Source organism: Stegodyphus dumicola, chromosome 7 (genome assembly GCF_044657685.1).
Source record: "Stegodyphus dumicola isolate Sdum_Otavi_A_Nest chromosome 7, ASM4465768v1".
Lineage (NCBI taxonomy): Eukaryota > Metazoa > Arthropoda > Arachnida > Araneae > Eresidae > Stegodyphus > Stegodyphus dumicola.
This window is the reverse complement of record NC_140774.1, coordinates 70,893,757-70,919,183: the sequence shown is the minus strand read 5'-3', so window position 1 is coordinate 70,919,183 and position 25,427 is coordinate 70,893,757. Positions and strand designations below refer to the sequence as shown.

Below are 25,427 nucleotides of genomic sequence, written 5' to 3'. Positions count from 1 at the left end.
ATCTTCTCTGGCTCTGATAAAATTAACATTCGTTTACTTTTTCTTTTTTTTCTTTCTTTCTTTCTTTTTTTTTTTTTTTTTTTTTTTTTTTTTTTTTTTTTTTTTTGCATATCGAATTTCACAAACAGAAAATCAGTCATTGCTCTTTTTATTTTACGATGGTTTAATGTTGCCACTCCACTTCAACTTAACTTTATCAAAAACTAGATGATGACACAATAAATCGATGTGATCGGAGAGACAGTGCATCGTTTGCTTATTTTATTTGTTATGAATTTTTAAAATGTTTAACGGAATTACTGATATATTTGTACTAAAACCGTGATATTCTGGTTATAAAAGAAAGCTGTAGAAATCTTTTATTTCACCTTGAAGATAAAGATGGAAATAAAATAGCAGTTTTAAGGCGGTAATGAAGTAGCCTTTGGATAATGCAAACAAGAAACTTCACACGTTCAATATAAAAACTCGCTGATTCTTGAGATATTACGCTATAAAAGTGTTTGGTTTCATAAATATTTAGCGTTTTATTCTAAATTTATAGTATAATATTCATAACACACTATATGAAGAGCTTGCCTCCTTTTTAAAAATATTTCATAAATATCTTTGTAACACGTAAATAAAATGTACTATGCCAAAAAGCGTTTTATTTATCAAAATATTTGCTAAAAAAAATAGTTAAATTATATAAAAATTATACGCTTTTGTAAATCTTTTATTTTCAGTCCTTTTTCTTAATCTGTTTATTGCATAAATTGTGCTAACTTCTTGCTGGCTAAATTAAAGCTGCATTAATTATTCCATTAAATAGTGTAGAAACGTTAAATCATGTTATATTTTCGAATGACCGTTGAGTAAATAAAGCCTTATACGAGAGAAAAATATTTTGTTTTTCTTTCGGATCATAGTCACTAAATTTATTTGTATTTATATAATATAAAACTTTGTGTTGGTTGGTAATCTTTAATTGAAACTGGTGATTAGTTTTCGACCTGTAAAATGGTCTTTACTGTACATAAATGACGTAAACAGAGAAAAAAATCTTACAGCACTCTTCTGGATCTTAAACTCACCGTGGATCCTTTTAAAAGAAAACTTTCTGCCAAACCAGTAGAACATGGTACTTTTTAGTGTTTAACGTAATGGTTCAAAAGTGCTTAATAAGAGTACATGTTTAATTTTTTAGTACAGTAGATTAACCAGAATACGACGTCCACGGTTATCCGTTATCACTGTTAATCCGAAGGCAGTTAAAAAAATTTAGAAACGAGGAATACTCGTACTAAAACTAAGAGAAAAAATGCTATTAACAATTTGAATGTATTTTCAAGCAGTATAATATGGACAGTAAGGTCTTTTGATTACTTAAATTAAATTAATATTTAAAACGCAAAGAGCATACAGCAAATAATAGAAGAATAATTATTAGAAACTAAGAAACTAAGTTATAAATGACATGTAAAATCAGTATTTACAAGAGAACTTGAAACAATTTCAACGATTCAGACTTGCGTGAAAAGAGTCTACTATAATTCTTTGTTTTTTTATTGTGCAGTATTTATATATTGTGGATTACGTACTGTTGTAGGATAAAAATTACCAAATGCTGTGACATCGTCGGCTGTCACTGCTACTATCCCATGCAATTTTCTCTTATGTATTTGCCATACATTGTTTTGTTTTTCTCTGAAGGTTTCTGGTAGTAATTTTTTCATCAATATTTTCTCTCAAATCTTTTCCTTCATTTAGTTTATCGCTGCGTTTTGTGAAAATTGTTTTAACGCCCGAACGATGGGCGCTCTTTTGTCTTTTTTCGACATTGGCCATTCCTAGGAGCCGGAAATGTTGGCCATTTTATTGTGGAGGCACCTAATAGGCGGCCACCATTACCTCCTATGAAGGGACGGACGGTTACAACCATGCTTTCTCCGGTATTCGAACCCGGGCCCTTCGGTAATGTAATCGGCTTCTCTAACCACTATTACCATCTATGCGGCTTAACACCATATTTGAGAGGGTTTTCTGAAAACAATATGACATTTTATATGGCGCCTGTAGAATAAAAATAATTATTTTTAATAATCATTATATTTTAAAGAGTTGGAAAATTATTAATATTAAAAAACTACACGTCAAATACGGAGATGCTTAAAAGAAAGAATTTACAGATTTGCATCCTTTTTTCCATGGTTGTTACTGACGTAATGCAAGACTGTTTAGAGTAGAACGCAGATACAAAACAAAAATTGGGTACTTTGGCAGTTAACAGTTCTGTATTCGACAAAGCAAGATTCCCTGCAACAGCTTAAACTGTTTATTTAACATGTCTTTGTTTACTTGTAACAACACAGAACTTTTTGTCTGATAAAAGCATAATGAATATTTAATTTATTTGAATTTTTACTCTATGAGGATCATATATAAAAAGTCTGTAATTATTTTTTAAAAAATTTATCAAAAAAAATCTGAAAGCTTTCATATTTTACATTACACCCAAAGGGACTTTTTTTAACGTTTTGTGTGTTACCTTTATTTATTAAGTATCATATTCTTCGCACTTAAACCATAAAATTCAGTTCAACAGCAATCTCGCAAAATAATTCTAAGATGAATCTTTAAAATTTCCAATACAGAGTCTCGCGAACTGGAGATAATTTTTTTTTTTTTTTCGTACAGTGTTGCCATTCCTCACTTTGAAATCGTTGAGTCTGTTAATCAAAAAGTCTTTAATGTCTGACAAAATATGATAAAAATAATAAAACAAATTAATAACTCTTCTGGTCTCAAAATATTTAAAAGAGCATAATCTTTAGAATTTCCGATACACAATCTCGCGCGCTGGAGATTTTTTGTTTGCTTGTTTGTTTGTTTGTTGTACAGTGTTGCCATTGCCCGCTTTGAAATCGTTGAGTTTCTTAATCAGAAACTTATAAATGTTTTACAAAATATGAAATAGATAATAAAACAAATTCCAAGTTTGGGCTCCCAGATGCCCATATTCGGGTGGAGACGTACGTTATTGAAAATTTGATGGTTCTAGATGCCGTTGTTTTATCACAATATGAGAAACATACATACATTTATGCAGATTCTTCATTATTTAATTTCTTTAAATATATTACAGGGCTCTAATGGCAACAATTAAAAAAGTGACTGGCAACAATTAAAAAAGTGATTCTTCGTTTATAGTGAATCAACGCAAAGCGCCAAAACGAAATTAATAGCCCTTCTGGGATAACAGCTTTTTTAAGTGCAATATTGGAATTATTTTAAAATATATTATGTAACTAGCAGCTTCGCTGCCAGCCTTCGTCTGGCTTTTAAATGTACCAAAAAAAAAAATGGCTGAAGGGAACACCAAACGTTAAATTTAAAAACTGCGTAGAATTTTACTCTGCTGAACAACCTCATAAAAAAAAGTTATTACGTCTAACAAAATTACAATGAAATAAGCAATATCCCTTTATACAAATATTAATTATCCTAATAAATAAATTAACCAACTTCCCTTTGCAAAATCATAAGAACTCAAATGGTATAAAAGAGGTTAAGAATTTTGTTTCCTAAAAAAATCACTCAAAACTTTTCAATATCTTAAAAACAGTGAAATGAGCCATAAATAACATAAAAGAATACACAAAACAAAAAATTCTGAAAAGCAAAGTATAATTAATGATATTTTATCTTAGAAAAAAAAATACAATGAAATAAGCTTAATACAAATATTAATTATCCTAATAAAAATATTAACCAACTTTCCGTTGAAGAAAAAAAGATCATGCAAAACTTTTCAGTATCTTACAAACAGTGAAATAAACAAAAAATAACATGAAAGCAACTCAAAAAACATAAAATTCCGCGTAGAGTTTTACTCTGCAGAACAACTTTATAAAAAAAAAAAATCAATAAAATTGTATTATATATATATAAAAATGACAATGAAATATGCCAATCGCTTAAAAACAGTGACGTAAGAAATACGATGAAAAATTGTTGCCAAACCCATATTTCTAAAAAAATGAAACTATTCAAAATGATGCGATTTCATCAAAAATCTATCAACAACAATAAGACAAAACTGTTGCCAAAATCACATTTTTAAAGATGTGAGAAGTGTACTCGGAAGCTTCATTTAAAAATTCTTTTAAAAATACAAAATATTATCATTTTTTGAAAATTCTTTTTGTAAAAGCAGTCGCAAGGATGAAAGCTTAACGTGTCCAAAAATCAAAGAAAGATAAGCTATACATTTTTAAAAATAAACTTTTTTAGAAGAAATCCCGTTGAAAAGGTGTTAAGCTCCCTTTGTTAAATAAATTCGTATTTAATCGATTTATTGAAACACGAAATTTATTTTAAGTTCGTAAAATAGTTAAGTGCCTACGTTTTATGACGATGTGAAAATGGAGTGTGTAAAGTAAAATCTCGCTTTCCTATAGCCCAGTATGTCACAAAATGACGCGATTTCGTCACAAAACATAAAATAAAAAAAAATTCGAATTCGAATTTCGAAAAAATCGCTTCGAGTTGCACTGACTCTTGTCTAGATGCACCTAGGTACCAAATTTCGTAGCCGTGGGTCTATTAGCATACGCAGCGCGAACGAAAGACACACACACACACACACACACACAGAGACAGACTCTTTCTTTTATTATATGTAGAGATTAAATATATTCTACGAGGATTGATAGGTAAGGAAATGAACCTGTAATCATCTTTTTAGATAATCCTATGTATATTTCGTTAATTAATATTATGCGAATTAAAAATTCAGCTTCTGGAAGGAAAGAAAGCTTTTGGGAACGAAACGAATGGAAAATTTCTAAGTTCACCTTAAACTCTGCAGAGCTTCAGCCATAACCTAGACTTAAGACCTTGTTGCCACATAATGTTAAATTATATATTTACTTTTAAGCGCATTTTAGAGCGCGGTGGTGTAGCAAATTTGCATATCACACATTCAAATTTGGAAGGTGAATGTAACGTATATTTTGCAACACGCGGTTGTGTGTTTCAAATTTCGTAACTTAGTATAGAATGACGCGGCATTCTAAATATTTATTAAAATAAAATAAAATAAAATAAAAAAACAGCATCAAATTTAAGATTGAAAATGAGACGGCTTTAAAAATTTCAATTTTAAAAAGTGTGTAATTTTAACTTAAGTCCTCCAAAAGTACCCGAAATTGTGAAGAATTTTTGATGCTCATTACCTCATGTACAAGAAAAAAAATGTTGCTTAAATGTATCGGACAGAAGTGTGTATAACTTGTTGGGTGTATCATTGTATTTATTTCCTTTTAAATTTAACTTTCGCGGTTTTTTGCTGTAGCTGACCTCTTTTTCTTTCTTCCGTTCAGATTAACTTAGTCCAGTCATAATATGCGTTTTTGTTTTCTTATAATTAATATTATGACAGATTATGCTTTAGGGTTATAGAAATATTGCTGAAGTATGTTCTGAAATAGAATAATTTTGGTAATATTAGTTATCGAAATCTCATTTCATTTTTGATTGCAGTTGCTCCCTTTGGGTCACGATGACGTCATCAGCGGTCGACCACGCCCTTCTGACGCCGCTGGATTCCTGATTGGCCGTCTGCTGACGTCACTATGGGAAGTAGTTGTTCCTCGGCTCAGAAGAAAAAAGACAAAGATCGTCAAAATGCACAAGGCGGGCAGTGAGTTATTTTTCAAATTTAATAGTATATTTAAAGCTTTGATTTTTAATTTTAATACATTTACAAAACTGATTTTTTAGATATATCTCTTCCCCGCAGGAAAAAAAAAAAAAAAAAAAAAAAAAAAAAAAAAAAAGAAGCAGTCATAATTTGAAAATTGTTCAAAATATCTGGAAAAGAATCGAAAGAGAATTTGTTTTTGTTATTTGAAATCAGAATTTGCTAAAGGAAGCAATAAAAAAGTGCAGAATATTTCAAAATAAAGAAACATTTTTCTTCCTTTCAAAAGTATTCTTTAAAGTAGTGAAATTAAAATTTTATCATGTCAGATATTCTGTGTATCTTACTTAAACTGACATATGTCAAAGCAACAACCAATTTCATGCTGTACTCTTTAAAGTAGTCATATACACTGATGCAGTGGTTGGCAACCAAGTCCTTATTATGTATTGGGTACACTCAGCTCATATACAGTATTTTTGATGAGTTCATAAGGAAAAGATGACGTATCATATATTTTTGTAATGCTGAAAGTATTAATTCTGCAAGACGGTAAAACATTCTTTTCCAAATATCCTAAACTTTGAATTGTGGTTATCTGTGCATAGATGGCCTATGCATCATCTACCTAAAACGTTTTGGACTCTTAATTGAAGAAGATGGGGAAATTGTTGTATTTTGGAGAAAATTTATGAATTTTTTTGTAACAAATCTGGCTGCTAAGGCTTAGAATGAAGTTAAATTCTTAGCACAAATTCATAGAGAAGAAAAACATTATAACCTTTATATTTTGTGGTTTTTGGTATACATAAAGTACTAAGGTTCTGATGATGAAGAGAATCCAAGGTTTAAAAAGTCAAGTATAAGTGAAGAAAACAAAGAATCATAAATTGAGAAAATAAAAAAAAAAAAAAAAAAAAAAAAAAAAATTGTGAATAAATTAAGTTCAATTTTTGTAATACTATAACTTTGTGCAGTGCCCACCGTAGTGTCTAAATCGCAACACATAATCTTTAATAAAAAGGAATATGAGAGTTATAAGAATATATCCTCAAAGAATGTAGAAGAACAATTAAAGCTTTTTTAAAAGCTTTATGTATTATTTTTTAATAAACTCTATTTAAAACACTTATCACAGATTTCATATTAATTATGGGAAAGTGACAATAATAATAATAATAAAAATATGATTTAAAATTCAAATTGCTGTATTGTAAAATTGTTACTGGTCATTTAAGTGCATCCTTAACTGAAAAAGTTTGGAAATCACTACCCTAAAGGATTCTGCATCTAACGTCTTCCTGTTTCTTATCTAATCACTGTATAATAAACAATATGCATTTCTAAATCTTTTTTCATGATTAGTGGTGATTGTGTATTCTCGAACTTTATGCTTTCTAAGAATTCAGTAATTTCTGATTTAACATGTATTTCTCAAGATTGGAAATTTAGGGATTCTCAAAATGAAATTTGCTTTTAAAAAATAGAAAAAAGGCAAAAGGAATGCAGAAAATATTGGGCTGTTGTGTGTTTGTTATTTTATTTGTTATAATTGTATCAAAAAATTATTAGTATTAGTTGTAAAATTACTGACAGCTTTTCTTAAATAGTTTATCAGTCAAAAAAAGGGATGGACATTTCTCTCTCTTCCGGTCTAGTCAAGTCGACAAAATTCCACTTGCATTTTTCATCTCAAAAGCCTGACTTGGAATATATATTAGATTTATGCATAGCATTGTCTGCATATGTATTTTGACATAAAATCAGACTTATTCTGAAATTACATGCTGATTTTTTTTTCCATGTTTTGATTTTAGGCCTCAAATTATGCAAATGTTTTGTAAAAAATCGCAGCAGAAGTTTTAATAACTTTTTTAAATTATATTTACTTGATTTCTTCTTTCATAATATGAAATTTAGGTGTAATCCAAATAAAATTTAAATGACTGAAAAGAATACGACACTACTGAAAACCCTAAATTACTGAAAAGAATATCACAAAAACAAAGCCGTTTCAAAAGTGTTTACAGTATCTAGCTAATGAAAAAAGGGATGTTGATTGCAGGTATATATCTATGGGGAATAAGGCATTAAAAAGGGACATTTTTTTTTTCATAAAATTCAGTTTTTTTATATTATGTTATTTGATTGCTGTGTTTTAAAAAATTAAAAATTTTAACTTATTCTGATAAACAGATAATATGTCTAAACTAAAAGTTATATGATAAAATTATATAAAGCAATGGCATAATGATAAAACTGTGTAAAGCAGTGGAAAGTTGTGTGTATGCATATTATTCTAAATTAAAACACCTGTTATGCACCTTTCTTAATTCTATATTTTTATGAGTGCCCATTGAAAGATATATTAATCATGATTTATGGCAGTAGTCTCAAGCTCAAATTACTTGCCAGCCAAATGCATGATTGGTATGTCATTCGGTCAGAATTTTGTTTTAGCAAAATAAAAATTTCTGTTAATAAAATAAAAAACATTTTACTATATTTTAAAGTTTCCTTACCAAATATTTACCAAAACATACATAGACATTAATAATTGCAAAAAAGGAAAAAATTCGAATATATATATATATTTTGAATATATATTTCGAATTTCTATCTAAAATCTGAAATTTGGTATATGCAAGAAAGTTTTCTTGGTTACACTTTGTAACATATTGACAGCATAATATTAATATTTCAGACTGATATTTATTTAAAATAATTCTAATGTATTAATCATAAAATAACCTGCTTCAATTTAAATTAAAATAAACAAATTATGGAACCAGTAAATTTTCAGATAAAACAATGGGATGAAACTTGAAACCAAATGATGAAAATTTAATCTGCTTCTCTTATTCATTAATTTTTTTGGCACATAAATTAAAATGCATGTGTTTGTAAGTAAATATAAAATTTGTTTGTATAATGTCCATGCACTGAGAAAAATTATTAGAAATTATTTTTTCATGTATTATAGATGCTCATCAATCGATTCTATTGTTATTAATTCCTAGCTCTGAAAAAAAAGCTATTCGCATGTAAAGGTATTCCCAAGCAAAGCAGTTATTCTTTAGTGCACAATTCATAATTGAATGTATTTATATTTTTAACAGCTTTTTTAATCATATTAATATTTATTGCTCTATAATTAAGTTCATTACAACACTCTTACATAGCACATCGTTTATTCCAGACCAACATCAACTGACAATTACTTCACTTCAGTTCGACCAGCAACTAGTGTGTTGCCACATATATGTAACATCTCCTCTCTTTTGGGAAAGTCATAGGAATCAATGAATTAAATAATTATCATATTTGGATAGTTGATATACATTTCAACTACTTCTTGTTTTATATACACAATCATGATTAATATTATTGCTATTATCTTGATGGTGAGGATCATTATGTATTTTTGGATATTCACTACTTATATTTTCCTCATTCTCATTACATAGATCATAATAGTCTAATGTCACTAAATTCTGATTTTTAGTTTTTCTTAAATGGAATTTATTCCGTCTAATTACCTTATTATCTTTTGTTCTAATCCAATATGATCTAGGAGTTGAATGCTTTTTTAAAACTATAGCAGGCTCCCATTTATTTTCCCATCTCAACATTACCTTTTCCCCAGGAATAAATTCAGGTCTTTCCCTTGCATGCTTATCATAATAGATTTTAGCCTGTTTCTGCTTACTCCTCACTCTTTCTCTATATTGATCTTGTACAGTTGGTTTCAATTCTGTTTGTGTAATTGGTAATCGTTTTCTTAAATTCCTACTTAATAGCATTTGATTTGGTGATAAATGTGTACCTGAAATTGGAATATTTCTATATTCCAGTAAAGCCTCATTTAATTTCTCTAATCCCGCTCTTCTAAATAAACTCTTAGCTATACCTACCAACTTTTATGCAAACCCTTTAGATTTAGGATGTCGAGGACTGCTAGTAATTATTTCAAATCCCCAATCCCTTGCGAAACTCTTCATTTTCCAACTATTAAATGGTACGTTATCACAAATTAAAGTTTTGGGTATTCTATGTGTTGCAAATATCGATTTTAATTTATTTTAACTTCCACTGCACTTTTATTTTTTAGAGGAATTATGTCTACCCATTTAGTTAAATAACAGCCTATTACTAGATAATTTTTCCACTCATACTCACAGATATCAGCACCAACCTTTTCATAAGGTAAACTGGGAATTTCATGAGAAACAAGAGGTTCTTTTACTGTTTGAGGCCTGAACCTATCACAAATTAGGCATTTAGAAATCATATTCTCAATGTCACTGTTGATTCCTGGCCGAAATAATACTTGTTGAGCCCTAGCTTTTGATTTGTCAATCCCACTGTGAGCTTCATGCAATAATGTTAGTATACACTTTCTTAGTGCAACAGGTACGACAATTCGATTATTAAAAAAAAACTAAATCTTGTTCAACACTCAACTCATTTTAAAATTTAAAATAAGATCTTGCTTCTTTAGGAACTTTATCAACACTCAAAGGCCATCCATTTTGCCAATATTCTCTCACTAACATTAACCCTTCATCTTCTATTGTAGCTTTCTGAAATTCCCTTTTCTTACTCTCAGACATTTGCAGTTGTTTTTTTTTGGTGTATGAACAATCTCTGTCATATCCACGTTTTCATTTGTGTGTGTATCAATAAAGGAACGTGACAGTAAATCTGCAATATGCATATATTTCCCAGGCAAATATTTAAGTTTTAAGTTATATTTTAAGAGCTTAATTTTTATCCTTTGCAATCTATTTGACAACACATTAGCAATATTTTTGTTCATATTTGAAACTAATGATTTATGATCAGTAAGCACTTTTACCTCTCTACCATAAATGTAATAGTGAAATTTATTAACAGCAAATAAAATACTAAGAAATTCTTTCTCAATCTGAGCATAGTTTTTTTCTGCATTATTTAAACTCCTAGACGAAAAAGCAATTGGTTGCCCATTTTGCAATAAGTAGCAGCCTAATCCATCTTTAGAACTATCTGCCTGTATAGTTATAGGTTTACTGCTATCAAATATTCCTAACACAGGTGCATTGGAAATTAATTTTTTAATTTCCTGAATGCTTTAGAATGTAGCTGTAGCCACTGCCATTCTACTTTGTTTTTCAAAAGTTCCCCTAATATGGCTGTTTTCTCTGAAAAATGTGGTACAAATTTCGTCAAATGCTTTAGAATGTAGCTGTAGCCACTGCCATTCTACTTTGTTTTTCAAAAGTTCCCCTAATATGGCTGTTTTCTCTGAAAAATGTGGTACAAATTTCCTCAAATGTGGTGCACATTCCCAAAACACGCTGTAATTCAGGCTTATTCTGAGGTCCCTGTAACTCAGTAATGGCTTTAATTCGATCAGGATCAGGTCGCAATTTATTTTTTGACTCAAAACGGGACGTTGGTTTATTTAGGTCAAATCATAGGTAGTCAATGAGAAAAACAACACTTTTTTAAAATTATTTATTTAGAAAAAGTTGGCTTAAAAGTTACAAATCACAAAATATAGGTACTCAAAATGTTTATTTATATTTATATTTATCAGAAGAATAAATTTGTTTTAATATAGCTGGTGATGATTTCAAGTAAGAATAAAACTCTTGAAATTTTTTTTATATTCATTTTAATTATCAACATCGCCTTTAGAACTGAAATTTGTAACTGGGTTTTCTCAGATGTCCACAATTTGTTCATAATAGAAAATACTCTTTCTACTGGATCATTTGTAGCAGGCAAACATAAAATATATTCAATTGCAATAGAAAAGTTTTCATGCTGAAGATTGATGGCGTGAAAGTATTTCAATACTTCCATCCAGCGGCTTTCCGTGGAAACATTTAAATTATTCCATTCTGTTATTTTTTGCGATGTAATGTAATTAGAAATTAATGAAAATTCATCAAAAACTTCAGTATCTTTATTACAGTCAATATATTGCTTTTCAATTAATACATCCAGATATGTTTGAATTTCTTCCCATGTGGGGACCTTTTTTAAATCTGCCCAATAAAATATCTCCATTTCTTTGATAAGAAATCAAGTCCACTGCTCTAGATATTCACGGCTTGTTTTATAAAAACTGTAGCCGTCCTTTTCACAAATTCTTCATCGATATCAGTACCACTATCTTTCAATTTTAACATTAATTGGCGGACCATAAAGGAAAGAAACTGATTAGTCTGTTTCTGAGTTAAATTGTCTTTTAATTGATTGATTTCTTTTGCAGCTTCAATTGCTGATACAGTCTGACCTTCTAGTTTTCAGACAGCTTGATAAAAAGTTGCTGACTGAGCGTGTAAAAAATAAAACCACAATTTGGATGTGGGATCTTCAAAAAAAGTTTTTAGTAACAGGGAACATTTTTCAATACTCAAAATGTAGCTTTTTAACGGCTGATACTTTTTAAAACCCTCTCCAAAGCAGGCATAAGAGCATGCCATCTGGTTTTGCTATAGCCGAGCATTTGTTGTTCAGAACTCCTTTAGAGCTTCGACTTGAATCGTATAAATATAAAAAAATGAATATATCTTCACAATAACGCTTTCGTGATCTGCGGGTAGCCCATCTACAGCAGATTTTATTGCATTGTGAATTACATGGGCTCCACATCCAATACCTTTTTTTCAGAGATGATTGTAATTTCGTTAATACATTGTTAGTTCCTCGCCTAACTGCACCTCCGAAATTGACGTTGGCATTGTGCCCACAAAATGCTATGACTTTTGCTCTCAAATTATTATCTGTCAACACTTGGTTTAAATAATTGACAATGATTTCAGAAGTTTCACCAGGTTGGTCTTGGAAATCTAAAATTTTTACTTGCACACCAACGTAAGGTTAAAAAAAGCGCACTACAATGAGGTATATTGTAGCGAAGCTCCGGCGTATGACGACCAAATAATGTAGCGAAGCGGTATCTTAACTTTAAATTAATAAACCTAAGAATACATCACTGCAAGTGGACTGTAAAATTTAACCTTTATTCGGCGGTTTGAACTTTCGAACACAACACAGCACAAAGTAAAAACGACAGAGTTACAATTAGCGATTTTTAAGAATGCAAGAACAAAATGCGAACTACGCATACAATCTGCGCATTGCGAAATAATATCTAACAGACAGGCAGAGAGCTCTGGTGGCTGAAACATTCCGCCCGGCGTTGAAACATCGTTTCAAACTAAATAGCTTTTACAAAATGAAATTATCATAACAATATTAAATTATGCAAAAATGTATCATCAAAATATTCACAAGAAAACATAATATGTAATTATGCAATGAAACTAAATTGTTCTCAAAACAGATGCACAGAAGCCTTGATACAATTCAGGAACTTATATAGCTAAAGCAAAGTACAAAGTTATAATGCTTTAGGAAAAAAACTTAATCATTGATAGGCAAAACACTAAGTTTGTGAATTGGCCTTTTGAAAACTCCGTTAGCGGTTTTGATCTTCACGATACGCACAATATTATCTGAGCTAGGAAAAACTTCCTGGTTTTCCTCTTCGAGACACAAAGCGCTTTAAAGCGGCAATAAATGATTCTGATGTAAGATTACCTACTAATTCAATATGTATAGCTCTTGTAGTAAAACACACGAATACACAAATGTAGCATTTCATTGGTTTTACTCCTCGACCTTGCCTGGGCTTCACTTGAAATGGCCCGGCGTAGTCAATTCCAACTTTGGAGAAAACCTTTGATGGAACGACTCTAGACGATGGTAAATCAGACATTATCTGGGTAGATGTTTTAGCTCGTACACGATGACATTTCACGCATTTCCAAATCTGTTGTCTTACAACTGACCTAGCGTGGGGATTATCCAATATTCTCTTCTAATTACTGATAGCAATAGCAGGGGGCCTGCATGAAGATGGAATATATGAAAATGATTCACTATAATCTGTGTTATGTGATGTTTCTTGGGCAACAAAATAGGATATTTTCTGTCCTGCGCGATGTTGGATTGTCTTAATCTTCCTCCAACGCGTATAAGTCCATTCTTATCGATAAACGGGTTCAAAGAAAGGATCTTACTATTTGAGTTTAACGGTTGATTCTTTTTCAGAAGATTATATTCATTAAAAAACTCATCCATTTGAACTACTCTAACAATTGCATTTCTAGCGTATTGCAATTCTTCGGTTTTAAGGTAACCCTTAAGTCTTGTTGCGGTAGATTTAGCTGAATTATTCGCAAACCGAAAACACCATGCGATGATTCTTTTAAGTTTCAAAAATGATGAAACTTCATTAAGGACTGGAATTTGCGAAGCGACTGTTCCAATTGAACAAGAAATATTTTTCCGTTGTTCCCTTAAAGACTCTTCTGAAAATGGTAAGTTGATAGAGAACGGAATATTATTTGAATTAAGCCACTGAGGACCTGTCCACCACAAGTCATGAGTAGAAAGCTCTGAAGGCAAAAGACCTCTTGATGCGCAATCAGCTGGATTCTCCTTTCCTTTTATGTGATTCCAATGCGATGAAGGTAAGACTGATTGAATTTCTGAAATTGAATTTCTATCATTGAATCACTCCATGCGTAAATACTGTCAACATGAATTTGCAATGAATTCTGCACAGCTTGAACCAAATGCACTAATAGAACTGCAGAGCAGAGTTCTAAACGAGGAATAGAGATTACTTTCAGGGGAGCTACGCGAGTTTTTGATGTTAGTAGCTGCACCGAAATTGAAGAATGATTTGAAGACTTTAAATAAATCACTGCGGCGTAAGCTTTCTCTGATGCGTCACAGAAACAATGAAGTTCTACATTTGTAGATTTGGGCAATAATACTCTCCTAGGAATATGAATGCATTCAAGATTTGCGATATCTTCACAATAGATTTTCCATATTTGATTGATTTCATCTGGCAAGGGATCATCCCACGAGATTTGTAATTTCCATATGTCTTGAAGCAAGATTTTTGCTGCAACTATAAAAGGTGCTAACCAACCAAGTGGATCAAAGATTTTCGAAATAGAAGATAAAATTATTCTTTTAGTAGAACACTCTCTGTTTTCGAGATTTCCAAAGTGGCAAGTAAACTCGTCTTGCGTTGGATACCACTCCAAACCCAATAATTTTATTGATTTAGTATCAACTACTGTACATGAAGAATTTGAGTTCCGAGCACTCAAAGCAGTTTCCAAAATCGAGCGATCATTTGTACACCATTTATGCAATTGAAAGCCACCTTTTTGTAAAAGTTCTTTCAGTTGTGAAATTAACTCTACTGCGTCTTCTACTGTGTCTGAACCAAATAGGACATCATCAATATAACAATTGTGTAATATTATTTCAGCTGCCTTTGGGAATTTAGTTCCTTCCTCAATTGTTAGTTGTTTGAGTACGCGAGTAGCCAGGTTTGAAGCGGAAGTAGTGCCGTACGTAACTGTGCACAACCTGTAAGTTTTAATCGGCTTCATTGGATCATCTCTCCAAAATATTTTTTGGTAATCGCTATCTTCATCATGAATTTGAACTTGTCGATACATTTTCAATAAGTCGCTAGTAATGGCTATGGGATAGCATCTAAACCTCAAAAGAATAGTAAATAAGTCGTCTTGTACCTTGGGACCATTCATTAGCGTGTCATTAAGCGATATCCCTGATGTAGTTTTGGCACTAGCATTGAAAACGACGCGTAATTTTTTGGTAAGACTGGATTCTTTTAGCACGTGATGATGAGGTATATAATAATGAAAATTTACTTTATCTGGATTATCATCGGATAATTCTTCCATGTGTCCAAATGATAAATATTCGGACATGAAGTCTTTATACTGTTGATATACTTCAGGAGTTTTTATTAATTTTTGTTCCAGACTAAGAAACTTGCGAAAGGCTGATGGTCTGGAATTACCCAACTCATTTCTTTTAGGCTTGAATGGCAGTTTTACTGAGTAACGACCCTTTTCACTACGCACGTGATTTTCCACGAAATGAATTTCACACAATCTTTCCTCTTTAGTTAAAGGTTTCGATGTGGGAATTTGTTCCAAATCCCAAAATGATTTAACTAATTCCTCCGTGTTTACGTTTAGCGTATTGACTGAAACCTGCTTACGGTTTGGGAATTCAAAATGTGTAGTTCCAGCAATTATCCATCCTAACTTAGAACAACATGCAAATGGAAGATTTTTGCCCCTTTTAATTACCTCGCCATTTATTAAAGTAAGGAATACATTAACTCCAAGTAAAATATCAATTTCTCCCGATTCATGAAATGTAGGATCTGCTAGAGTTAAATCCTGGAAATTTTCATATAAATTCAAAGGTAATGTTACACTTGGAATGTTTCCTGTAATTTTGTCTATTATGTAAGCGGATGTTGAAATTCTGTAATTAGTATTAAAATGAGGTGTAAACAACAAGTCAACTTCTCCAGTAGTAGTTGTATTGAAAGTACCTAAGCATGACACTAATATCTTCGAATCCTTTATGCTCAATCCTAAATTGATAGCTGTTTTCCGACGAATGAATGATTTTTCACTACCTGAATCTAGTAAACATCTACAATTTATGAATTCCTGGTTTGAGTTTTGAACCTTAATTAAAGCAGTACACAAAAGTACATGACTACATTTACCATTAGCATGAGCTACAAAATGTTTATTTTCATAGTTGTTTGCACAAACAGTTGGAGAACCCTCACTCAAGTTGTTTTCTGGTTTAATTTGCGATTTCAGAACAAACACTTGTGCTTCCGGTGAAGGGAATCTAGATGCATGTTTTGGTTTGAAATTATTTTCTAAATGCAAAATGCTATGATGATGCTTAAAACAATGCTTGCAGGTGTTTGCACTCATACACATTTTAACTTTATGGACATTAGACAAGCAATTAAAACAAAGTTTATTAGCCTTAACAAACTCTATTCGTTTTCGCACTGGTAAATTTAAAAAATTAGAACACCTGTATAAAAAATGATCTTCTTTACAAAATAAGCAGGTAGAATTAGAAATCAGAGAAGTAACCCTATCATACACTGGTTTATCTGATTTATGCGTTTTACTAACTAAAGGTTTACTGTTCTGTAATGTTCTAGCGTAATTCTTCAAAAATTCTATCAAGTCATTCAACTTTGGTATTTCATCTTTTTTTAATTGACGCTCCCACCACAACTTTGTCGAAACGTCAAGTTTTTGCAAAATAATATACAACAACAAAGTATCACTAAAATTATCTATCCTTTGATCTAATATTTCCAATGAGCGAGTTATTTCGTTTACGTTATCTACTAAATTTAATATCGAGGATGCAGATTCCTTTTGTATTTGTGAAACGTTAAGAATTCTTTTAATAAAAGCAAATATCTGTTCTCTCTTGTTAGAAAATCTCTCTTCTAGTAAATTCCAAGCAATACTGAAATTTTGATCAGCTATGGGAATTGACTGAATAATGCGATAAGCATCATTTTTCAAAGAACTCTTTAAATATTGTAATTTTTGAGCTCCAGAAAGATTTGGATTGTTGCGAACACTAGCGTTAAATAAATCTTTAAATGTTATCCATTCAGTTAAATTTCCGCTAAATGTGGGTAAAGATAATTTTGGTAACTTTAAACTTTCAGAGATTGATTCAGGTACGACAGGTTTGTCGCCATTTGCATTTACGACCTTGTAAATCTTTAACTTACGAATAATTTTTAAGTGAACCTCCTCAATTTTCTCTAAAATCGACTGTTCTTCGTCAACGAAAGTGTCTATTTTTTCATCATCACAACTTGTATAAATTTCTCTAAATAGAGATTTAAAATCTTCCTTAAAAATTTTACATTTTTTAAGATTAATTCAGCTTCAGCATTATCTAAGTTATCATAATCTATTCTCTCAATAAATTTAGTTAACTGTGTTTTCAAAATTTTCTTTTGCTTTTTTTCTATATCTGACATTTTGAAAATATTCTAAATTCTCGATTTTACTAATACTTTAAACACAACAATAGTAGCAATAAGGAAATCTCAAATGCAATTAAAATGCGTTAACTATTTCACTCACCTCGAACATTGTATGCATTCCGTAAGTCTTGAGAATTCTAAACCGAAATTGCATTATCAACTCCATTACGGACACGTAGAATTCTTATTCACAAGCGCGGGTTTTTCTCGAAGCTCCAGCGTATGACGACCAAATAATGTAGCGAAGCGGTATCTTAACTTTAAATTAATAAACCTAAGAATACATCACTGCGAGTGGACTGTAAAATTTAACCTTTATTCGGCGGTTTGAACTTTCGAACACAACACAGCACAAAGTAAAAACGACAGAGTTACAATTAGCGGTTTTTAAGAATGCAAGAACAAAATGCGAACTACGCATACAATCTGCACATTGCGAAATAATATCTAACAGACAGGCAGAGAGCTCTGGTGGCTGAAACATATATTTTCTTGTTACCGTGGTTTGATGCGTCGTTTAGTGTTCTAATACAATTGCACTTATCAAGGTCATCTTTTAATTTTTTCATTGCTGTAGGCATCAAAACATTTACTACAATAGCTTCTGATTTCGTACACGCGCATGTAAATTTGGGATCAAAACAGGATTGAATCAATTTTGATGCACAATCATTAGAACAAAAACTGTGGTTTTCTTGTATCGTGTGATAAGCCCAGACGCCTTCTGCCGCGGCAATATCCAAATCCTTCAAAGTTGGCGCGTCCAATTTCTTGAAAAAGTTTAACAATGAAGAACTTGAAGCAGTGGCACGATTGGTATTTTTATTGTTTGTCAGGCTTTAAATGCTGTTCAATATCACCGCCACCACTGTGGGAACCACTAAATTCTGTACGACACTTTTCCCATCTGACATCTGATGGAGTATTTATTTGCTTGATAAATGAATATTTTTCTTGTAAGCTAACATTGAACGAACACTTGCGTTTCAGCATTTTAACTTGTGATTCCGAAGCAAAAGAAATTAAAATTATTTACTACACGGGCATCAAACAAAAACAAAACAAAAGGCTAGAAGTGGACAAATGAAAAGTTTGTCAGACAAGTTAGTCAATAAGTCAACAAAACACGAGTGATATGACATCTTAGCCACTCTCGGCTATTGTTGCGTCAACGACGACGTGGTCTTGCTCTCGCACGCCGCTAGTTCGCATCCGGTTGGTATGGGCGTCAACATCGCGGTGGCATGCAGGACAATGGCCGGCTGTCTGCTACTGAAATTTTCGTGCGGTTTCTCAAAACGGGACAGTTTTGTGTCCCACAATCAATTTTGGGAACACTGGGACTCATAATTGCAAAAAGGGACAGTCCCATTCAAAATGGGACGTCTGGTCACGTTACTGATGCATTAAATAAATGACCTAAATATTTAACCTCACTAACCCTATATTGAAGTTTTTGCTTGTTGAATTTAATATTGAGTTTTTTAGCTCTGTTGATGACCTCTGTTAAAATTTTATCTTGTTCTTGTTATAGCGCTAGCAGCAATGAGGATGTCATCAAAATAGACCAATAACTCCTGGTATATTACCAAAGTTTTCAAGATTGTGTTTCTGAAAAATTTCAGGTGCACAGGAAATACCCATTGGAAGCCTTAAGAATTTATAGCATCAAAATGGTGTGCTAAAAGTACAAAGATCACTACTATCCCCATCTAACACTATTTGAAAAAAATCCATCCTTTAAGTGCAAAACAGAGTAAATTGATTTATTGCATAGCTTTGGTAAAATCTCCTCAATTGTTGGAATCAACACATGTTCTCTTTTTATAGCTTTGTTAAGATCTTGAGGATCAAGGCATATTCTTAAGGATCCATTAGCTTTTTCAATTATTACTAGATTGCTAACCCAGTTCAAAGGTTGATCAACTTTTGCAATAATGCCCTGTCTCTCTAATTCATTTAATTTTAATTCAAGTTTAGATTTTAAACTAAGTGGTACTCTACGTGGTGGTCTCAGTACAGAAGCTATCTGATCATCAACCATGATTTTACACAGTCCATTCAATTTTCCCACGCCTTCAAACACTTCTGAATTATTAATAATAAATTGATCTTTAGATGGAGGTAAAACAATTGCATACTGATCTAACTTACCTTTATTTGATATACCAACCTTATTTATAAACTGAATCAAATTAAGTTTAACACATGCATCAGTTCCTAATATTGGACATATATGCTTGCTAGAAACAATTAAAAACTCTAGAGTATGATCCACACCACCTGAGGAACATTGTAACATAAACGGCCCATCAGGCTTAACCTTGGACTCCCCAAATGCTTCTAATACAACATTATACTTGTTTAAAATAAGATTAAGAGTTCTTAGCATTTAGTGTTTCTTAAGTTTTCACAGGCAAAACATTCACTTCAGACCCTGTGTCACAGTTGTCCCTTCAACAATTATAGTTTTAGTCCACTCTTTTGTAGTCTATGTTGAGCACACACTTTTAGTTCTTTGATCATTTATGGAATTCACGAAGAATTCATCATCAGATTCCCTATATACATCTGTGTTATCATGCTGAGAAACATTTTTGACGTGCTTCAGTCTGCACATAGTCGAAAAGTGATTTAGTTTGCCACAATTAAAGCATTTTTTTCCATATGCTGGACACTGTTCATTAACATGATGTCTGTTGCATTTTTTACATAAGGACGTCTCAATATTTGAAACGTCATCACGCCATCCTCTGTGCTTCCTCACTGCTATGGCTGCATTGGCTCCTCCTGCCAGATGTTGCTTCACTTTCCCTCTAGTTACGCTGTCAACATTGTGTTCTCTTAACATTTGAGCACGAGCTTTGCCCAATTCAGCTGCTTTCCCTAATTCAATTGGCCCACCAGCGGCAAGCGGTAAAGTCACTGAACACTGGTAGTTCGGTCCGAGGTTCGATTCCTGCAAACAGGCTGGCTGCATGGGTTTTTTCATGGTTTTTCCCATGTGTAACGTGTATGCAAGCCAGTTTTCCTTAGAAAGTCCTCCACGAAGGCATCCTTCCCCTTAGGCAGATAGCCCTAGTGTGCTTTGCCATAATTAAATACACCAACATCCACACTACCGCAATTCAATTGCTCTTTCCAAACTCGGATTATTTTCTCGCAGCATCCTCTCCTGTAAAATGACATCTGATACTCCAAGGACAATGCGATCACGTATGACAGAGTCACTCTGCTCCCCAAGTTTGCAAGATTTTACAAGTTTTTTCAGGTCAATCATGAAACAATCAAAAAGTTCCCCTTCTTGTTTTCTCTTACGGAATAACAATCTCTCCACCACCACATTTGTTATAGGCGTTGTGAAAGCTTCAAACCTCTCAAGCACTTTTTCATAGTTACCCTGATCTCCTATTGAGAGATTGAGCGTGTTGAACACTTCACTGCTTCTTCACCAGCAGCACTTAAAAATAAAGCAACTTTCACATCTGAATCTTTTGAAGCATTTTCTGAAGCTTTCATATAAATCTGGAACAGCTGCTTGAATCTGTGTCAGTTCTCGGCCACATTGCAGTCGAAACTTGGGCCTTGCGGTGGGCGACAAAATTTTACCTTGCGTCTGCTGAGAGGAAAAACAACCAAAGGGATTGTTTGGCAATTAGTTGTAATACTATTCCACACGACTACACCATGTTTTAATCATATTTATATTTATTGATCTATAATTAAGTTCATTACAACACTCTCACATAGCACATCGTTTATTTCAGACCAACATCAACTGACAATTACTTCACTTCAGTTCAACCAGCAACTAGTGTGTTGCCACCTATAAGTAACAAACAGTATGAATAAAAGTTAATCAAATACATGTCTTCAAATTTTTGATTGAGATTTATATTGCATGTAAACTAATTACCTCAATTTACAGATTTTCTTTTATGTTATTCAGGTTATTTTTTAGTGCTAATAGAAATAATGTTAATTCAAACTTTAAATAATGAAGATGTTCAAACTTGTTCACCAAATGCATAAATAAAATGTATTCATGGGCTACATGAAATTGCTTCGAAGGACCACATGAGACCCGTAGAGTGCCAGTTTGAGACCACTGCTTTAAAGCGATTTCTCTTTCAATGTAGTGTGATGTATATTTAAAATAACTTTAACTTTAATGGCGCTCATGTTATGCGATTCCGTTGTTGTGATGCACGTGTTACTGTGCTATCTGAATGTCATGTGAACTGTTTAAAAATGTAATAATAAAAGTTTTGAATTCTTGAGTTATACTCATTAGTTGAGTCTTCTTTTAAACTACAGAAATAATTAAATTCAACAAACTACATAAGAAGTTACATGGTGTCAGGAGCAAAATGGATTTCAGACCACCTGCTCCGCTAACATTCTTTGTCGGAAATGTTAAAGAAAAATGGAAAAAATGGAAGCAAGAGCTAGAAAACTATTTACTTGCAACGGAAAAAGATGCCAAGCCAGATAAGACTAAAATTGCAATCCTTTTGAATTTACTTGGTAGTGAAGGAGTCGAAATTTTTAAAATGTTTCAATTTGAGCCACCTGAAAATAAAAAGAAGTACGAAGAGGTCTTGAAGTCTTTTGAAGATTATTGTTCACCACGGCAGAATGTCGTATATGAAGGTTACAAATTCTTTTCGTGTAGCCAGCAAGAAGGACAAACAATTGAATGTTATGTCACTCAGTTAAAGACTTTAGCGTCAACTTGTGAGTTTTCTGAACAAGAAAATGGATTGATTCGCGACCGTATTGTATTAGGCATTCGGGATAGGAGTCTGACTGAACGTTTGCTTCGAGAATCTAACCTAGGATTAGAAAAAGTTATAGAAATAGTCTGTGCCGCTGAAACAAGCAAAGAGCAACTCCGGAACATGAAAGATGATCCAGCGACTGTGAACAGCGTTAAGAAATATAGAAAACAGCAGCATCAATCAAAACAGTCAGTGCCACCGAAATTATCGTCGCAGCAGAAGCAATCAGCACTAGAATTGTAAGGATCTTAAGTTTTACTAACGTTTATTTTATTTTAAATCTTTACTATCACTTCTTATTTTCTACTTCCGGCCAGAATTATAAGCGTGAAGGTTTTTATGCAAAGTTTGTCTGGCGAACGCCAAGTATTTAAGTGTGGCCTTTTTGCCAAGCGAGAGAGAGGAAGCAGTGAGTTCGAAGCAGGCCGCTTACCTTAGAAGTTACGCAGTTGCTGTTTGCCTTCCAGGCCAGAGGTTTTAATCCTCTTGATAAATTAAACGTATTGTAGTGTTTGTTCACAGTCTCTGTGCTACATACGCTTCCTGTTATTACAAGGCCAATCTTCCACGTGCATTATTCTAAAGTTAAATTAGAGTTTAGTTTTATTTTTATACTTTTACGTTAGACCTCGAGTGGCGGGTCATTGTATTCCGAAGTACGGAAGTTATTGTATATAGAGATAAATAAAGGGTTTTGCATACCCTTCGTCTGTATCCTGTCTACTTACTACAATTAGTGAACATAGCTTTAGTAAGCTCTCTGTTCCGAGTCAGGTCCTTGTATGTTCCCGAAGAAGGTTAGAAGGAACATTGAACCTGATAGTGGCGCCCAACGAAGAAGAATAACCATGGCCGAGTTTCAAGAAGAACCTGTGCTGCCTGCAGAAACGGCTCAGAATCCAGAAATGCCAGCTGCCGCCCTGGAAGGATTCGGTTACATCGTCCAGACCATGCGCGCTTCGATGAAACCAGAAGCAACGTTTAATGGAAACTCACCGGTAACCAGTTTTTTGGAAAAATTGGATGACCACTTCATGCTCTATCCCGTGCACGAGTTTAAAAAAGTTACCCTAGCTACCAGCGCTTTGAGGGGCCAAGCGCTTAACTGGTTCAAATGTATCGGCAGAAGTCTCTTGGGTCAAGCAGGAAGTCCCACCTATACTTACGAAAATTTCAAGACTGCCCTACTAAAAGCCTTCCCTGTTGTAAGGGATCGTGCGAAATTAGAAACGGAACTTTTTAGTATATATCAACAAAGAATCGAAAACCTCTCGAGCTTTATTTTAAGAAAAATTCACGTTTTCAAGCTCTTGTATGGAAACCGTCCAGATCCTGAAATAATTCAAGTGATTTTGCCGAGGTTACTGCCCCAAGTGCAAGACTTTACTGAATTAAGAAATCCGACTACACTGGAAAAGTTATTTGAGCTAGCAATCCAGTTTGAAAGTAGAAGAACGGCGGACATTGAAAGAAGACGCCAATATCAACAGCGAAACCAATTTGGTGTGCCAAGACTACAGCAAACTCAAGCACACGGCTACGGAAGCAAAGCGAATCAGTGGGCAAGGAAACATGAGCATTCAAAAACAGCTGGCGAACGTCGACAGTTCAATAGCAATCCAGGAAAAAAGTGTCAAGGCCAGGGGAAAAAGAAGGAAAGCACGGAAATGAAAAATAATTTAAACTAAAACGGATTTCTGCTGACGGGAGGGTGCGGAAATCCGAAGGCCAAGAAAACCCCTCTTCCTTCAAGTTAAATACAGTAATGGTGAAAAATTTGACTCTTCCGAAGATTGAAGTCTTGGTAAATAATATCCCGGCCACCGCGCTCCTGGATACAGGCGCGCAGTGTTCCTGTGTGGCAGAAGTCTTTTTTAGAAAGTATTTTCGCAAATACCGCATATATAATGCGGATAATACAACAGTATTAGCGGCGCAAGGAGAAAAATGTAAGTGCGTAGGTAAAGTACCTTTGTATATCCGTATCAAGGACGAACAAGTAAAGGTGATGTTTTTTATAGTAAAGAATCTGCAAGCACATATAATCTTAGGAATAGATTTTCTTTCAGACGCACAAGCTACACTGGATTTTAATGAAGCGTCCCTTAAGCTGACAATGAAACCAGTTCGTGCAGAAAAGGCTGAACCGCCGATGTTAAATCTTGACCACCTGCCTAATGACGAGCAAGGAAGAATCCGACAAGTGGTAAGTGAATTTGCTTCGTTATTTAGTGATATTCCAGGATTTACTCAAGTTACTAACCATAGTATTGACACCGGAGATTCAATGCCAGTTCGCCACAAAGCATACCGGTATGATAAGAATAAGGAAAAAATTATAGAATGGCATATCACCGATATGCTACGTAAAAAGGTCATAAAGCCCATCTCAAGTAGTTATGCTAGCCCGGTTGTTTTATGTAAGAAAAATAATGACTATCCTTTGACGCATCCAAAAAGGTGGAGATTCGCGATTGATTACCGTAAATTAAACTCCATAACTAAATATCCGGTATATCCGTTACCTATTATAGAAGAAATTCTAAGGAACATAACATCCACCAAATATATGACGACTTTAGACTTAACGACTGGTTATTTTCAAATAGGGGTTAGGCCTGAGGACGTGCCTAAGACTGCTTTTATAACCAAGTCTGGCACTTATGCATTTTTGCGTATGCCGTTTGGCCTTTCAGGGGCCCCGGCAACATTTCAGCGATGTATGGACATTGTGTTAAGACCTGTTCTTGGAAAGTCCACATTTATCTATTTAGACGATATCATTATTACTAGTGATAATCTCGACCAACATGTACAGGATTTAAGACAGGTGTTTTCTTTATTAAATGAGGCCGGTCTAAAAGTTAATGTCGAAAAGTGCAAATTTGCAGCCCCTCAATTAAAATATTTAGGTTACAAGATATCTCAGAAAGGAATAGAGACAGACGAATCAAAAATAATCGCTGTACAAAAGTATCCGACTCCAAACACGGCAAAGAAGCTCTCTTCTTTT

General features: G+C 33.1%; 1 protein-coding gene across 3 annotated transcripts in view; it reads left to right on the top strand.

The window, feature by feature from the left end:
* The window catches only part of LOC118192357 (NACHT domain- and WD repeat-containing protein 1), a 342,710-nt gene that overhangs the window by 204,141 nt on the left and 113,142 nt on the right, over positions 1-25,427 (top strand). For all 3 annotated transcript variants that reach the window (XM_085820425.1, XM_085820426.1, XM_085820424.1), the window contains exon 2: positions 5,527-5,686. In XM_085820425.1, coding sequence (XP_085676551.1) covers positions 5,619-5,686 — 68 coding nt within the window. In that variant the 5' untranslated portion in view covers positions 5,527-5,618. The remainder of the gene's footprint in view (positions 1-5,526; positions 5,687-25,427) is intronic.